Genomic DNA, 18,067 nt, shown 5'->3' on the forward strand with positions numbered 1-18,067 from the left:
GAACAGCAGATGGTGTTTCTGCTGGGTTTTATTGGGCCCCCAGTGTATATTCCCAGAAGTAGTATTGCAGGGTCATATGGGAATTCAATTTTTTTTTCTCAATTCATTGTTGGTGGGAATGCCGACTGGTCAAGCTTTTTTTTTTTTTTTTGGCGGGAGGGTCACACCTAGCGATGCACAGGGGTTACTCCTGGCTTTGCATTCAGGAATTACTCCTGGCGGTACTCGGGGGACCATATGGGATGCTGGGAATTAAACCCGGGTCTGCCACGTGCAAGGCAAATGTCCTACCCGCTGTGCTATCGCTCCAGCCCCGTGGTCAAGCCTTTTTGGAAAACAATATTGACACTCCTCAAAAAACTAGAAGTTGAACTCCCTTTGATTATTTTTTTAAGAAATTGAATCATAGTGAGATACACGGTTACAAAGTTGTTCATGATTGGGTTCTAGTCACATAATGTTCCAACACGGGTCTCTTCACCAGTCTACATTTCCCATCATCAATGCCCTGGTGGTGGGCAGGGGGAGAGGGAGAAATGGGGGAAGGTTGGGGAGTGGGTGGGAGGTTTTCCTCTTTCTACCAGGACTGGTAGGTATCCTGCCTTTGTGAAACTTACCCCAGGAGTCTGAGAGGCTCAGGGCTAAACTATTGGGATTGTGCCATCTAGTGGTGGAACTTTTCAATCACAGGAGACTTTCTGAACTTTTCCATGTTATTTACACATGCAAAAATGATGGAACTGAAAGACCATGCCTGTGTCATATGATATTTACTATTATTTAAAATTGGAGTAAAAGCCAATTAAGATAAATCACATTAACTTCTGCCTACAAATTAACAAAGAAAAAATGAACTGCAAACAACTATTTATTAGTCACAAGTGAAAAGAGATGAGTCCATGAGATTTTTGATTTACCTTGAAACACCCAAATATTTAGTAAAAGTGAACTAAAGAGACAGATATTTTTGTCCAGTAACTTGTTAAGGGTAAGTAGTGTTTTTTATTATCCTCCCTTATATGTGAAGTTATGAAGCTGTTTGTAATTTCCCAGATAACTTTCTTATGAGGTGACAAGCTAGAAAGGGACTTTTTGTTCTGTCTTGCCATTGGTCATTTTAGATGTTTTTTCCTCAATGGAGTGAACTCTTGATGAAAGAACTTTGCCACGTTGATCTATTTCTTCAACCACTGTCTTAACTAGTGTAGTTTTGGATAGTTCTAGAAATAAAAAAGATGTGAATGAATATGCATATTCTATCAAAAAGCTTGGATAAGTAATCCCTCTTCTTCTTTTCACAGATTTCACACATTTTTGGTGAGGGAATGGAAATAGACTCGAGGGATGAGTTTGGAATAGTTTCATCCACTCAAAAGAAAAACAGTTGTTCACAACACGTTAGTTAAAATAAACTGTTGCTATCGTGTTCGACTCCCAGTAATGTGAAATTACTTGCTGCAGTAAACATAGAAGTAGATTTTATTACCTTTGGAGGAATTTGCTGAGCTTCCTGATCCAAAGCCCTTAGATTTGGAGCATGAGCTGTGAAACAAAAACAAACCAACTCATGAAGTTTACTGTTTAAGTGTAACCACTTTTTGGTGTATTGATTTCTAAAGTATCTTCTTTAATTAAAAAAATAATTTGGCCCATAGCTGGAATGCTCAGGGCTTACTCCTAACTCTGTGTTCAGATCACTCCTGGTGGGCTTCATTGACCATATGGGATGCCGGGAACTGAACCTGGGTCGACTGCCCACAAGGCTAGCACCCTACCCACTGTACTATCTCTCTCCAAAACTATATTTAGTTTTTTTTTTATTTTAAAGTGTTTGCTTTTGGTGTATTTACTTTTTCTGTGTATCAATTAAGAAATAGTCATTGGATCAATAGATGAACTCAGGTGAACTCTGAATACCCCATACAGAGAGGGAAAACATTAAAATTTTTGTTTGCAGGAGATGATAATAATTACTTGATATTTACAAAGGGGGTATATAAAACTCTTGCTTTCTTTTGAGTTTTTTATTTGTTTGCTTATGTTTGGGACACATGTGACTGTGCCCAGGGCTCACTCCTTACTCTGTGCTCAGGGACCCCTCAGGACATGATATGGGGTGCTAGGAATTAAATTTGGGTAAACTGTCTGCAAGGCAAACGCCCTACCTGCTGTACAATCTCTCTGACCCCTGTTTTAACTTTTTAAACCCAAGTATGTAAAATTATGGAGACGTCATAGATATCTCCTCTTAAGCTTATATATCCTGATTTTGCACAGAGGACACCTCTCTCTCTCTCTCTCTCTCTCTCTCTCTCTCGTTTCCAAGCTACATCTGGAAGTGCTTAGGGGTTACTTCTGGCCCTGTGCTCAAGGATCACTATTGGCAGGATTCAAGGGATTGAACCTGAGTTAGCCACATGCAAAACAAGTGCCCTTCCCACTATACTATCTATCTGACCCAAGGGGTCACTTATTCAGTGATATTTATTAGGAATAGATATAAAGATAGAGAAAATGGGCAGAGTTGGGTGGGAAATCCTGAAATATAACGATTAACATGGGTAACAAATTAGGACTTCAGCAGGGACGACTGGGGCCACCTGAGGCAGGTGCAAGAGGCATTGCGATGTGCAGGACATAGAAGAGATGACACCCCTCTCTGCAGAGGGAATGAGGAAGCAAGGGCTGGGAGGCATGAAAACCAGACCGGCAAGCAGTTAGGGTCATAGTGAGAAACGGGAGAGACCAGGGGACTCAAGAGGCGTGACATACTTCCCGTCTCCATCTATCAGGCGGCAGTAGGTCTCAATTTCTTTTTCCAGATGTAGCTTGAGGTCCAGCAGCTGCTCGTACTCCAGCTTCTGGCCCTCGGTCTCGGTGCGCACCTGGTGCAGCTGCTCCTCCAGGGCTCCGATCTGTCCCTGGATCTGGGCCAGCTGTGTGCAGTAGTTACCCTCGGTCTCGGTGAGGGAGCACTCCAGAGAGTGTTTCTGAAGAGGGAGAAGATGCCGGAGGTGGGATGAAAACGCTTGGAGAACTAGGCAGTTTCTCAGTAAACAGTAGGCGCTTAAGGGAGGTGTGTGCGCATGCGCAGGAGTGGGATAGGGTGGGGGGGGGGCTTGTCACAACCCAGTAGGAGGGGGAGAAAGAAGGCAAGTGACAGGCCCTTCCTGGGAAGTTTTGTTTGTTTGTTTTGGGGCCAGATGACCTGCTGTGAGATAAAAACATTTACTCACTGGCTCCATGGATGTTTATAATATTTGATACATGCCATATGATTACTGGCACATGTACTAAGTACTTTGTGGGGAGAGCAATAAGAAACAAATTTTAAACAAAGAAATGAATGTTGGAAAACTAACACTTTGAGATTCTGTATTTGGGGTTACCTGCTGCTAGTCAACCCCCATAAATTCAGATTCTGTATTTATTTGGGGTTTTCTGTCAACCCAAATAAATACAGAAAATAGTATGTAACTATTTTCCCCAGAGATTCATCCAACTGCTCTTCCAAAACCTGTGTGCATTGCTTGTTCTTCCAATCTGTCCTCAATATTCTATCATCTGTCAAAGTCTTTTATTAAGTCCTTGAGATAGAGTGAATGCTTTCACGGGGCTGGCATTTCAAGGCAAGAGATAGATTTACAACACAGACTTGATCAAGATTTCAACATGACTCTCATGAATATTATACTTCCTCAGGTCTCCTTCCAAAGTCTCTAATTTGCCTGTTGGGCAAGTTCTACCTCAATTAAAGCAATTTTCCTCTTCCCCTTATCATATATAAATACACCTGCATGGTAATTACTTCTGATATTGGTTATTATGTGACCTTTTACCTGTATCTCCACTCTTTGATTTTCCTTTTTGTGGGGAGCAACTCTGATCTTTCTTGTTTAAAATAAAACTTACTTATTAAAGGATGATACAAGCTTCTGTCTTTATCTGTTTTTTTTTTCTTTTGGTTTTTGGGTCACACTTGGCTCTGCTCAGGGCTTACACCTTACTCTGTGCTCAGGGTTCATGGCTAGTGGGCTGGCGGGCCACATGTGGTGCCAGGGAATTGAGCTGGGTCAGCTGTATGCAAGGCAGGCGCTTTACCCACTCTTCTATGTCTGACTCAAACCTCTGCCTTTTTCATAAGACATTTTAGGAGAGATGGTCCAACTCTTTAAGTTTTTAGTCTATTGTATTCAAAAATGCTCTTCTGTTTTTTCAAATTGCAGTTCTGGCATTATATTAGTTAAAATTGGTATCTTGTAAACTATGTTGTTTATTGACCTCATTCTAAGATTATAAGTGAGAATTATGAAATATTCATCACATGAACAGATGCTGGCATGAGTACACTACAACCAGCTGGTCTAAACAGATGACTGGTGCTTGCTATGGGCACTGCTGGGTGCTTTGGAGGTGAAGGGGTGCAAAGTGAGCTGGAAGGCAATGGAAAGGTGAGGTAGGTGAGTGGTAAGATGTTGAAGTGGTTGTAGAGCCATTTAAAATGCTAGTTTCCCTGATGAGCTGTCCTCATGAAGCATTTTTTGAAAAAGGATTGCTAGTATTCTCCTAAATCAGAGTCGCCATGTCTGTTTCACCTTCCATTGTCAAGGCTTGGCTTCTAGATGAGGAAAGAGGGAAGACAAACTTGGACCTTCATATGCTACAGGGAATACAAACCAGCTGCATATTCACACAATACCTGACTCACACAATATTTCCGTATTGAATGATAGAAGAGCAAGCTTCGAATTTGTCCTACTACCAAAGAATCTCAGGCGTGAAAGTTAGGCTCTTTGCTGCCACCAATTTACCATTCAGTTGTTTGTTAAATTATCCTTTATCAATTATATTATCTTATGCACCCAAGCTATGACTGCACATAGCACAGATTTTAATAAGACTCCAGACAGCACAGATTCTAACCAACCACTTTCTAACACCAAGGCTTCTATGTGAAAAGGATCAGAATTCTGGGAACTGAGGATTTTCTTTATTAGAGCTCAGAATAGCTCAGCAGCCGGATTCTAGGTGCTAAAAAGAAGGAAGTGGGGAAGGGATTCAGGGATGTTCTAGGAACCCAGAGTGGCAGGGAGGGTGTCTGCTACCAATGTCAAGGGGAGGAGAAGAGGGGGAGGCCGTTAGCTGGGATAAGTCAGAGGAAAGCAAGTGTCCAGTAGAAAACCCAATGGGTTAGAAAGCAGTGGTCCTTTTGAGGGTGGTAAAATCAAAACACAGGTTTTGAATCATCTTTTCCTTCTGGGATCACTGCTTATACTTGTGTCATAATAGCCGCTCTTCCCTTAAACCCTTCCTGATGTGCTGGGGAAGGGAAAGGTTGTGCAGGGGACAGAACCCTCTATCATACCTGTGTCACAATTCCTGGAATCAAGTCTTTTGGTTGCCCCCAGTCCACACCCCCGCAGGAAGTCCATTTGGCCCTGGCCAATGTAAGGTCTCAAATTCTTAGTGCTTACACTGCTTTTTGTTCCTCTCGGAGAGCCCGGCCAGCTACCCAGAGTATCCCGCCTGCACTGCAGAGCCTGGCAAGCTACCCCGGGCGGTATTCGATATGCCAAAAACAGTAACAAGAAGTGTCACAATGAAGACGTTACTGGTGCCCGCTCGAGCAAATCGATAAACAATGGGATGACAGTGGTACAATGCTACAGTGCTTTTGCACCACACACACACACACACACACACACACACACACACACACACACACACACACACACACCGCTAAATGGACTTCCTTTGGGGGTGTTGAGGGGTGTTGTTGACTGCAGGGCTCTGTGAGGTAGGGGGCGGGGACCTTGTCCTCCTGGTGAGGAAGGAAGAGACTGGCAGGGGTTCTGGGGGGGAACACAGAGGACCCTCCTTTCCTCTGCCTCTTGAAAGCACAGGTGGCTTTTACCCCGCCACGAGGGAAGCGGTTCCCACCAGTCGGCCTGGGGTGTCGGAAACACCTAGGTCTGCCCAGCACGTCCAGTTGGCAGCAGAGCCCAGACTAGCTCTGCGTGTCTCTGCCATCCCGGTGCGCGCCTTCAAACGCCTGCCAGCGGGAAAAGCGCGCGCGGGGCCAAGGGACCCAGCCGTCGGGGCGCGCCTGGGCCTCATGTACCGCGGCAAGCAGCGCGCCCAGGCCCTCACCTACCATGGCCAGCAGGGACTGCAGCTCGATCTCCAGCGTCTGCAGCGAGCGCTTCATCTCCGTCAGCTCGTTCCTGGCCGAGGTGGCGGCGCCCGCGTCGTCGGAGATCTGCTGCTGCAGGGTGGCGCTCTGCAAGGCGGGCGGGCGCCCAGGTGAGCGGGGGTGGTCGGGGCATCCCTCGCCCGCACCTCCCCCCCCCCCCCCCCCCCCGCAACCTCCAGTCCCGAGGGAGGGTCCCCGCGGTGGCCGCACCTTCTCGTTGAACCAGGCCTCGGCGTCCCTGCGGTTCTGCTCCGCCAGGTCCTCGTACTCGGCGCGCATGTTGTTGAGCAGCACCGTGAGGTCCACGCCGGGCGCCGCGTTCATCTCCACGTTCACGTTGCCTCCCGCCGCGCACTGCAGCGCCTTCATCTCCTGCGGGGGGGGGGGAAGCGAGCCAGGTGGGCACCTCGAGGGACACTATAGAAGCAACCCTCGAGTCCCCGGAGGGGTTTTCCCAGGTGTGACTTTGCCTCCCAAGGTTTAAAAAAAATTAAAAGAGAAAAAGGAAAAAACCTCAAAAAACCCCAACACAAAAACCACAGTCACATCATCTTCTAATCATCTATTTAATGACTGATTCGTTCATTCAAAAGTCACTACCAGAGCCACCACCCAGATGTCCCGTGTCCAGAGACGTGTTTTATACTCTTCAACCAGGAGAGCTGAGTTATGAAGCACACCGTTATTGAGGAAACGCCTGGGCGACTTCTCGGGAAGAGAATTGATTCCTGCACCCCCCCAATTCCTGCCCTGCTCTCCCGAGCCTGCATCTGGCAAGCGGGAATGGTTCTCGCCGTGCTTCTGTGGGAATTCTCTCAGCCTCTGCACATCCGACCCAGAGGCAGCACTGCCCTGGCTGAGCCCAGCCTCAGGTCCATCACCCACGGACTCAGAGAATCCTCTGATGAATGACCTCAGCTTAGTTCTTAAGCTACGGTGTTTTTAAGTCCTTAAGCTAAAAGGAACTTTTTCCTTTGTTAACTGTGCTCGCTCGACTGGTAGAGCTGCTTTCTTAAATCATCCTTCCCAGGAGCTACCAAGAGTAAAAGATTTACATTGTCCAGGGAAATTATTTAATTTCCACATTCTTTTTGACGTTTTGTGTCTGATTCTAGGTGAAGAAAAATATTGGCGCTGGGAAGGGGGCAGTGGCGGGGAGCTGTGTGTGTGTGGGAGGGGTGGGGGGGTGGGAGAGGGTGTCTCACAAGCATTGCTCAGAGGCCTCTCCCGCTGATACTAGACCAACCAGCCCTGGTGGTCTAATGCTCAGGTAACGATGCACCGAGACTTGTGCTCTGTATTCCTGGGGACCACCGGGGTCACCCCAGCAGGTGATGGGCAGGGGCCCTCCGTGGTCCCCCGAGAGGTACCAGACTTTCAGTTGAGGTCCTGGTGCTCACAAAGAGCACCTGTGGCCCTGGGCCTTCTTCTACTTCTGGCCTGAGAAAAATTCTTGTTGCTGTAAAGGGTGCTAGTTGACTTCTTGAGGGTTTCCTGGGAAGAATGGTCAAGGGTGAGCGGGAGACACGGGGCATTCTCAGGGGATGTGATGTTAGGAGTTCTCTGCATCCACTCTCTGCATCCAGTGAATGCTATTTAAGGGGCACAGTGCACCTACTGTTTGGCCCTGGACTTGAGAGAAGCCCTGCTGGCCCTGCCTGTTCTCTGGGTCTCTTTTTTTTCTGATTGCCACAAGCACAGCCCTGTTGGGTGCTCTCAGTGAATGCTCACCCATGGCCCCTCTCTTTCATCCTTCTGACCTGGGACTTTCCTTTCTCCTAGATCTCTCTCTCTCTCTCTCTCTCTCTCTCTCTCTCTCTCTCTCTCTCTCTCTCGCTTGCTCGCTCACTCTCTTTTTCTCTTTTATTTTCTAATATCCCTTCTTTTCTCCTCTTCCATAGTATTCGTGTGTGTGTGTGTGTGTGTGTGTGTGTGTGTGTGTTACTGAAGTAGTTTTGGTGTTCGAGCCATTTCTCAATGGTGTTGTGACTTTACCCATCATTCCCAATGATAGTATATCTATGTATTCCTGCTGAAGGGTATTTTCTGAAAACTGATCATTCATGATTTTCAACACTTTTGCGATTATATTTGGGAAAACCGTTTTTATTTTTTGGTAGAGTACTGAAGTTTTTTAGTTTTATGTATTCAATAATGGGTTTGTTATTTTGCAGGGTTCAATATTACAGTAAAGCCAGGCTCATCAGCAGAGAGAAAACTGATAGCACTTGTCAGAGAGATCTTTTGAGAGAAGATTAACCTCAAGATAGGTTCAGATGAATACAAAATATAGTTCAGTGGAGAGAAAGATGGTTGTACTAAGGCAAAAGTCATGCCTTGTTTGAAAAGGACAGGCTGTTTCTGCATAAGAAATGGAATGATACAGATCCAGTAGCTCCTATTTGTTACATTGAGGGGATGGATTTCTTACTTTTTTTTTCTTTTTGAGTCACACCCAGCAATGCACAGGGATCACCCCTGGTTCTGCACTCAGGAATTACTCCTGGCGGTGCTCAGGGGACCATATGGGATGCTGGGAATCGAACCCGGGTCAACCGCGTGCAAGGCAAATGCCCTACCCGCTGTGCTATTGCTCCAAACCCCAAGAATTCTTACTTTCTATTCCTTGGCATTGTTAGAATTGTTAGAAGGAGCTTGGTTTATTCTTTTTAACTTATTGCCCTCCATGGAAGTATATAAGACATACAGAATTATGTTTGCACTTGAAGGAAAGCTTCTCCTACCTCTTCATGGTTCTTCTTGAGGTATGTCATCTCCTCGCTCAGGGACTCATACTGTAGCTCCTGGTCAGTCCTGCAGAGGGTCAGCTCGTCCAGCACCCGCCGCATCCCATTGATATCAGCCTCTGTGTTTTGATGAAGGCTGAGCTCATTTTCATACCTTGGGAGGCAGGGAATGAATTTCAGCACAAGACAGACTCTCACACGCAATGAAGAGTCAAACCTCCATGGCTTTGAACTGGAGTAGTAAATTGAATCAGGCATCTAAGTATTATCAAAAGATACAAAGAGGGCCCTCCTGCACTCCACACCCCGATTCTTTGTGGGCAAAGCCGCAGTGATTTAATCAAATATATTTTAAATGACACATACCAACAAAATAAAAAAGATACCATTTTACGATTTTATTTAGATAATATTTTTTACTTGTTAACCAGTACTAAGAATCCACTAGGCATTGTTCTAGGCAGAGGTAGAAATGCAGTGATATTTTTGTCTCCAGAATGTAATAACTGTGTATAAATTTGTTGTGAGTACAGTTGAGTATAACAATAGAACATGCTTTGTGTTCTAGTATGTTGTAGTATAAACACTGCTTCATTTAATTCTAAGCTAAGGATCATAGTTTATTCTAGTTTGGTTGAAATTGAAATTTTATTGCACAAGTTAATAACAGGTTTTTTTTTTCTAGAGCGTGATCATCACTTACTTGAGCCGGAAATCATCAGCAGCCAACCTAGCATTATCAATCTGCAGAATAACATTAGCATTTGCAGTCGTCGATGCGATTATCTGGAAGAAATTAAAAGGGAGAGCACACCAAATAAATCTGCTCTTACATTTATCTTTGTGTGGAACAAGCTTGTTGTGGGATGAAGCTCTTGCATAAAATATTGCTTTCATAAGTTACAACCTAGATGATTGAGATCAAATTAAAATTTACAGATAATGACGTTACTTCTGCTCACATATTCATCTATCTTTTAGGATATTAAAATTTTTATCCGTGGATACATTTCAAAATAATAGTGGAACCAGTAGTATTTAAGGTACACTGAAACTCACAAATCAAAGTTCCTGTTTTGAATAATAGAAATAATTATTTATGATAATAGAGAATAAAATGCAGGCAAGTCATGAAGAATTTCCTGTTGTTTTATTTCTTGTCCTAGGTAATTCTTTTAGGATTTTTTTTTTTTTTTGGAGGGCACACTTGGTGGTGCTCAGGGCTTACTCCTGGCTGTGTGCTTAGGGAGCACTCCTGGTGGGGCTTGGGGAACCATATGGACTGAAGGTTTGAACCCAAGTTAGACCCATGCAAGTTAAGAGCGCTTTACCCACTGAACAATCTTTCCAGCCCCCCTGTTAGGTAATTAAAAAAATATATAACTAGCTCCATATTTGTTATTCCTCACCTTAGTCTTAAGATCTTCAATCGATAGGTGATATCTGGTATAGTCCTGGTCAAGTCCACGACAAGATCCAGGTCCATATTTTTCATACCAGCTCTTGATTTTTCTTTCTAGTTCAGCGTTGGCCTCTTCCAGAGCTCGCACATTATCCAGGTAGGAGGCCAAGCGGTCATTGAGATTCTGCATGGTCACCTTCTCGTTCCCAGAGAGGAGGCCCCCATCACTTCCAGCAAAGCCAGCGCCAGCAGCATTTCCAAGGATACCACCAGGATGGTTTCCACCAGGAATACTGCCCAAGCCCCCTCCCAAAGCACAGGAAAATCCACTTCCAGTAAGGGAGTTGCCACATGCATTGTTGCCCGCAAAACCGGCACCTCCGTTCGAAGGTCTGGCAGATCCAGTTCCAGACCGTAAACAAATATGCCTGGACCCAGTAGAAAAGCGGAGAGACATGGCAGGAAGAGGGTCCTTCACCTTGCCTGTGGATGGCTGCAACTTCAAAGAAGAACAGAATATGGTGCGCCGATGATTTTGTTGTGCTTTTATATACAATTATTGGGGTGTTTCTACTAGGCCTGCCAAAAGAAAACTGGCATCACCCAGATTAGCATGAAATTATGTATAATTGGATGGATTTTTTTTTTCAAATTAACGTCTAACTTCCCTGGATGTTGCTTCAGGATATTTGTTATCTTAAATATAGTAGGGCCTATTCTATATTAAGTTCATTATTTCAACTTTTAATTTTGAGTGAGTAATCCTTTACTTTCATCTAGACCTAAGAATATGGCATCATTATGTGGCAAAGGGTATTATAAAGTTTTATAAGTTAAAGAAGGTTGTTATAGAGTACCATCAGCTACAGTCAGGTCTTAATTACCAGAAAGACATATAAAGAACCATTAGGTACTGAAACGTATGTTTTAGACCGCCTAAGTAAAAAAAAAATGTGCTGTTAAAAATACTATTCTGTACTGGAATACTGTTTTGCAATTTGAAGTCAGGCTCAAAGAAGAAAAAGGTTGCAAAGAATTTTTTGATGTGCTTCAGAAAATGGTTGAGCTGACTGACTGTATTGTTATATGAAAAGAGGAAAGGTAAGACAAGAGGGAAAAAGATAAGGGCTGAATCACTGGGTATGTTTCCAAAGTCATGAAGCAGACATGGCATGAGCCAGAGATAAGTGGATGTGAAGGAAGTTGGTTAAGTTGGATGGGGGATGCCAGAGTCTCGATTTGATTTTATTTTAAAATTATTTTTATTTATTTATTTATTTTTGCTTTTTGGGTCATACCCAGCGATGCTCAGGGGTTGCTCCTGGCTCTGTACTCAGGAATTAGTCCTGGCGGTGCTCGGGGGACCATATGGGATGATGGGGATTGAACCCAGGTTAGTCCCATGCAAGGCAAACGCCCTACACGCTTTACTATCGCTCCAGCCCTGAGTCTAGAATTTTCAAGTAACATCAACTCAGATTTTAACAAAGTCCAATGAATAATGATGGGGAATAGACCCAACAGTAACCAGAATAAGAGGAAAAAAAGTGGCTTAACTGAAAAGCCATTGGAGTAGGTTAGGAACCTTTAGATAGTGGTATTAAATAAGTCAGGGACATAGGCATGAATGAAGTCTATTATTCATGGCAGGAGACGGGAAAGGTTGACTGTGAGCCAGATGTCAAGGCTCTTGGATGATTTGATTGTGAGGCGGGTAATTTGGATGGCATCAACCTAAAAAAATGAACTTTACCTTAAGAACTAAATGATATTAATACAGAAGTGCCAGTGAACTGTAAGATTTCAGCTTCTTCAACCATCATTGGACAATTGGGTTACTTCCATATCCTGGCCATTATACTAAGCACAGCAAGGAACTTAGGTATGCACATTTATCTTTTCGAGTTAATGTTCTGGTGTTTGGAGTGTAGATGCCACTGGAAGTGGAATTGTTAGGTCATATGGAAACTCTTTCCCTCCCCCCCCCCCCTTTTGGTGATATATCATACAGTTTTCCATAAAAGTTGAACCAGATGACATTCCAACCAACAGTGAATGAGGATTAACCCCTCTCTCTTTATTTAAACCACATCCCCACTAACACTGGTTGTTTTAAGACTTTTGATACATGCCATTCTCCCTACAAGAGATGATAGCTCTTTGCTATTTTGATTTGTATTTCTCTGGTAAAATGTACCAGCGACACTTTTTCCATACACCTACTGGCCACCTATATGTCCTTTTCATGGAGGACTACCTACTTTCTCCTCTTCCCATTTTTGATGGGATTATTCCTTTTATGGTTGTTGAGCTTTGTGAGTGCTTTCTAGATTCTGGATATTAGCTCTTTATCTGATGTATGGCATGTAATTATTTTCTTTTATTTGGTAGGACAGCTTTTATTTTAGCCAAGTTTTTTTTTGCCATGTAAAACCATTTGAATTTGATGTAGTCCCATTTGTTTATTTTTTAAATTATCTTTATCAATGGAGTCCAAGAGCTGAAAATCTCTCTCTGAGGCCCATATCTTGCAAGAGTTCTGCTAATGTTTTCCTGAAGGAGTTTTATGGATTCTGGCCTCATCTCAAAGTCTTTAATAAAAGTGGTGACATCTTTTCAGATGGGTGGACAGCCTTAGCAATCACCTGGTCTAAGATAATAGAGACCCAGAAATATAGATCCTGTGAAGAACTAACATATGTTCCAGGTGACCCTGAGATTAAGGCATTATCAGTGCATTTTAGAGATAATTATTCTTAATGGTCCATGCAAACGTGAATATTTACTTGTATTGCCTTGAATAGTCTAAGCATTGTGAAACATAGAATAAAATTATTGTGCAAAATTCTTATCATTGTGTCACTGTCACTGTCATCCCGTTGCTCATTGATTTGTTTGAGCGGGCACCAGTAATGTCTCTCATTGAGAGACTTATTATGTAAAATTGTTATTTAATAATTTATCAAAAAATATAAATATTAAACCACAAGAATATTAATATATTAAGAACTAGAAATTTCTTCAGTAAGTGAATAAACAATCAAACATGATGGCTTTTCAGTATCTGGACTGCAAATAATTATTCCCAAAAGGAGAGAGAGACAGAGAGAGAGACAGAGAGAGAGAGAGAGAGAGAGAGAGAGGGGTGGGGGGAAGTGCCTGCCATAGAGGCAGGTTGGAAGGTTTGGGAGGGTGGGATGGGGAGGTATTGGTGGTGGGAAGTGTACACTGGTGGAGGAATGGGTGTTGGAACATTGTATGACTAAAAATCACGAAAAGTTTTGTAACTGTATCTCATGGTGACAGAGTGATTCAATAAAAACTAAATTAATTTAAAAAATGAAATTTCTTCAGTGCCAAAGTATTAACTGTAAATAATAATTAGACATAATTGTTGGATATATCTGTATCTTGCATCTGTAAATAAAATATTGAATAAAAACATCTGTGACAAGAAGAGAAAGGAGTTATTTTACAGGGCCAGAGCAATAGCACAGCAGGTAGGGCTTCTGCCTTGCATGCAATCTCCGGAATCCCATATGGTCTCCGGAGCACCGTTTGGAACAATTTCTGAGTGCAAAACCAAGAGTAACCTCTAAGCATCGCCGGGTGTGACTCCCCCAAAATTTGTTTTACAAAAAAGCATTCCACCCACAAGGTAGAACCTGGCAAGCTCCCTGTAGCATATTTGATATGCCAAAAACAGTAACAAGTCTCACAATGGAGACGTTACTGGTGCCCGCTCAAGCAACTTGATGAACAACGGGAGTACAGTGCTACAGTGCTACAAAAAAGCATAAGATTAAATAATTTCTTGAAATCACTTTGAATCAGCATCCCCCCGTTTTTCCAAGCCATATCATTTATTTATTTTTTAATTAAAAAATTTTTTTATTTGTGAATCACCGTGAGGTACAGTTACAGACTTACAAACTGTCGTGCTTGAGTTTCAGTCATACAATGATCGAGTACCCATCCCTCCACCAGTGCCCATTTTCCACTACCAATGGTCCCAGCATCTCTCCCACCATCCTCACCTCATCCCCTCCACCCTGCCCTGCCTCTGTGGCAGGGCATTCCCTTTTGCTCCCTCTCTCCTTTTGGGTGTAGTGGTTTGCAATAGTGGTATTGAGTGGCCATCATGTTCAGTCTATAGTCTACTTTTGGCACGCATCTTTCAACCCAAATGGGTACTCCCAACATCCTTTAGTTGGTGTTCCCTTCTCTTTCTGAGCTGCCTTTTCCTCCAGCATGTGAGGCCGGTTTCCAAGCCCTGGAATAGACCTCCTACTCTTTACTAGGAGTCTCTATTACTCTCCAAGCCACCTTATTGACCACACTGGCCCTGCGCTTCTACTTCCACCAGGGGGCAGTGCTTGCCTTCAAATGGATGTTGCCTGTGCTTTGCTCTCTCCTTGTGCCTGGGTCCCACACACTGTCAGAGGGAAACCATTACATCTGGGACGAAAAAAGCACGGATTTAATGGTGCTTAGAAAAAAGATAAGTGGGAGCATTTATCTTTTCAAATAGCATGATGAGTATACAGAAGACATTTCCTACGTGTGATTTTCACTTTTGAAAGAGAGTTGTATTTTTTTCTCATTTGAACTTTACAATGAATCTGTAAATTGGGAAGAGAAGTTTCCTTCTTCTGACTTAAAAAAATATTAAAAAAAAATTTTCCTTCCTCCAACTTAAAGATGAGGAAATTGAGGGAAAGTCTGGCATGAATCTTGTAGGGTAAGGTCAGAATGGGTCTTGAGATGGTGGGGTGGTCCTTTTAGATCACTTAATTATCTGTTAGATAAGTAAAACTTAATGTAAAATGCCTCTTAATGAAAAATTTTTCTTACAAAATTGTTTTTACAATTCCTGATTAATAGACAACCCTTCCCACCCTCACACCAACCAAAAACCAACCAAACAAAAAACCCCAAACAAATCAAAAAACAAAAAAACCAAATACCCTTGATTCAATCATGTTGCCTGTTAGGTGTCATTAATTCACTTGCGTTCATTCAAGAATCACTTAGTGAACACCAGTGTCTTACTTGGCACTAAACTATTAGTGTGGATACAGTGAGGGAAGAAAATTGATGCCTTTTGAGCTTGTACTGTGAATAATGCTGATGTGAACACGGCATGTACAAATATCTCTTTAAGACCCTGACTCAAATTGTTTTTGGCTACAGACCCAGAATTGGGTTGATAAATTAGATTTGCTGGGTCATATGATAATTATATATTTAATTTTAAAATCAATCCCATCTCCCTAGCAGCCCTCCCATTTACATGCCTATCCACAGGACACAAAACTTTGAATTTATCCACATCTCTGCCAAGATTTAAAAAAAGTTTGTTTCTGAGGTAGGGCACACCTGAAGTGTTCAGAACTTACTCCTAGCTCTGTGCTCAGGGACCACTCCTGGTGCTCAGGGGACCACCTGGGTGGTGGGGTTCAAATCTGGGTTGATGATATGTGAGGTAACAGCAGTAGCTATCTGGTCCTCAACATTTGTTATTTTAAAGTTGTTGTTGTTGTTTTTTTGGATAGCAGTCATCCTAAATTGTGTGAAGTGGTATTTTTTAAAGTTTTGTTTTATATTTCTCTAATGATTCCTGATGTTTGAGCATCTTTCCATGCGGTTATTGGCAATATCCAACTCGCTTCACTCTTTGCAACAATTGTTATTCAGCCTGTCAAGATGCGTTGTGTGCCATTTTGTTTTCTGGTCTTTCCTAAAAGCTTTTCATATTACAAAACCTTACAGAGATTTTTTTAGATAAAAACTTACTGAGTGTTCCTTTTCCTAAGGGATCCTGAGCTTGGTCATGGCTCGGTTGGAATTTAAACCTATTTTCATGATTTTTAAGCAGTTTTCATGAAATAAGGTGTTTTGAGTAGGACAGATTAATACCAAACTTAAGTATGTATTTGTTTTTTTCTTGGCTAAAATCCTGAAGGAGATATCTGTTTTCACAACATCACTCAGATTATTCTTCAAGATAATAATGCCCACCACTCACACTAATTCACAATAATTCCTTCCACTTATAATAGGCTGGAAAGAGCTCTTATTCAAGTTGGGATGTGGTTGGCATTTGTAGGAACTACGTGACAACTCAAAGAATTGTTCCTCCATTGGCATAGTTTCTGTGTACAACCTTAATCATAAAGTAGCCTTCAAAAAATTCTTCCCATTTTTCAGAATGAACTTATTCCTGTTGTGATCTCTTATTTCTCTTCATCACTGAAGAACACAACTAGAGAACTTGCATCGTGATCAGGCTGACCGCAGTCAGAGCTTTTAGGGACGGCCAACCATCTTATGAATTAAGGCCAATCCTCTGGGCCTCTTCACTTCCTCTCATGGACTTCTTGATACATATTATTGGATTTAAGATTCACAGGATTAGGTTAGTCATAATCCTTTGTGACACACTCTCACCATTATTCCATCGTCTGAAATTTAGTTTTTTGCAGCCTTGGGACAGCAACCTGACCTTATTCTTGACTGCTTGGCAGATTACATTAACAATCACCTACGGTAACAAATTATTGTGATATTTCTTTTTATTTTTGTTTATTTTTATTATTTTTATATTTTATTTTTTGGAGTCACATCTGGCAATGCGCAGGGGTTGGTTGCTCCTGGCTCAGAGGTTACTCCTGGATCTGAACTCAGGAAACTCCTAGTGGTGCTTAAGGGACTGCATGGGATGCCGGGGATCAAACCCAATTCAGCCACCTGCAAGGCAGGTACCTTACCCACTGTACTATTGCTGAGCCCCTTGTTTTCATTTCTATAGAATCACGTTTATCTAGCCAGTAAATATATTTATTTAAAGATGAACAGGATTCTATTTCTTTATTTCTTACTCTATGTGCTGAACATTATTTTAAGGAGATCATAGGTCTGAACTTATTTTATTTCTCACAATAATCTGGTATGAGTTAGCTATTATTCCTGTTGTATGGACAAGAAAACAGAGTCTCAGAGGGTGGAGTAATCGGTACAATCTTTCTGGGTAAACTTGTCCGTGTAAATTTATGTTCACATGAATTGCAAGTGTGTGCCAGGAAACGAATCCCAGGAATTATTGACTTTGAGACACATGCTTATAACTGCAAATAAGCTCTTCCACCAGTTCCCACTCTTGATGCAATCTAGATGGAAGATGTTGGATGGACCTTACTTAGTTACCCTTACTCAAACTATTTATCCCATAATGCTGACTATAAATAAAGTCACTTCATACACAAGGAAAAAATATCAAGTCATTATGAATAACCAGATCAGAGTGTAAAGCTTTTGTTTATGGTCTACATCCATTGGTGCTCAAGGTTTACTTCTGGCTCTGTGCTTAAGGATCACTCCTGGAGCGCTCAGAGGATTTTATGGGGTGCTGGAGATAAAACCTGGGTCTGCTGCATGCAAGGCAAGAATCTTACCTACCTGCTGTACTATCACTCCAACCATCCTTCCCAGCTCACCCCATGGTGCAAAGCTTTAAGTCCTATAGCAACATTGTAGGATAACATTGGGTTTTTCCTTTCAGCCTTGCTGCAGGGAATTTAGGTTTATCCGGTTACGCCCATCACAGTGCTCCCGAGACACTCCCATTCCTTTGTTTATCTGTAAACTCTTTTCTGCACTCTCCTTCCCAACCAGTTAATCACGTTTTCCCTAATCAAATTCTGTTAGCTTGCAAGATCAGATCCT

General features: G+C 42.5%; 1 protein-coding gene across 1 annotated transcript; it reads right to left on the reverse strand.

Annotated features, from left to right (window-relative positions):
• Positions 1–1,077: 1,077 nt before the first annotated feature.
• On the reverse strand, positions 1,078–10,799 carry KRT28 (keratin 28). Its single transcript, XM_055132452.1, has 8 exons — positions 10,350–10,799; positions 9,644–9,726; positions 8,938–9,094; positions 6,404–6,565; positions 6,155–6,280; positions 2,773–2,990; positions 1,487–1,542; positions 1,078–1,220 (listed from the first exon to the last, which is right to left on the reverse strand). Exons 1-8 carry the CDS (start codon positions 10,797–10,799, stop codon positions 1,078–1,080), a joined length of 1,395 nt encoding a protein of 464 aa, XP_054988427.1.
• Positions 10,800–18,067: the final 7,268 nt, after the last annotated feature.

Source organism: Sorex araneus, chromosome 3 (assembly GCF_027595985.1).
Source record: "Sorex araneus isolate mSorAra2 chromosome 3, mSorAra2.pri, whole genome shotgun sequence".
NCBI classification, from domain to species: Eukaryota; Metazoa; Chordata; class Mammalia; order Eulipotyphla; family Soricidae; genus Sorex; species Sorex araneus.

Coding starts and splice junctions, on each gene's coding strand:
- KRT28 (XM_055132452.1), bottom strand. CDS start 10,799: ATGTCTCTCCGCTTTTCTACTGGGTCCAGGCATATTTGTTTACGGTCT. Junction 6,566..8,937: donor TCAAGAAGAACCATGAAGAG/GTAGGAGAAGCT, acceptor CCCCCCCCGCAG/GAGATGAAGGCGCTGCAGTG. Junction 6,281..6,403: donor AGGCCTGGTTCAACGAGAAG/GTGCGGCCACCG, acceptor CCCGCCTTGCAG/AGCGCCACCCTGCAGCAGCA.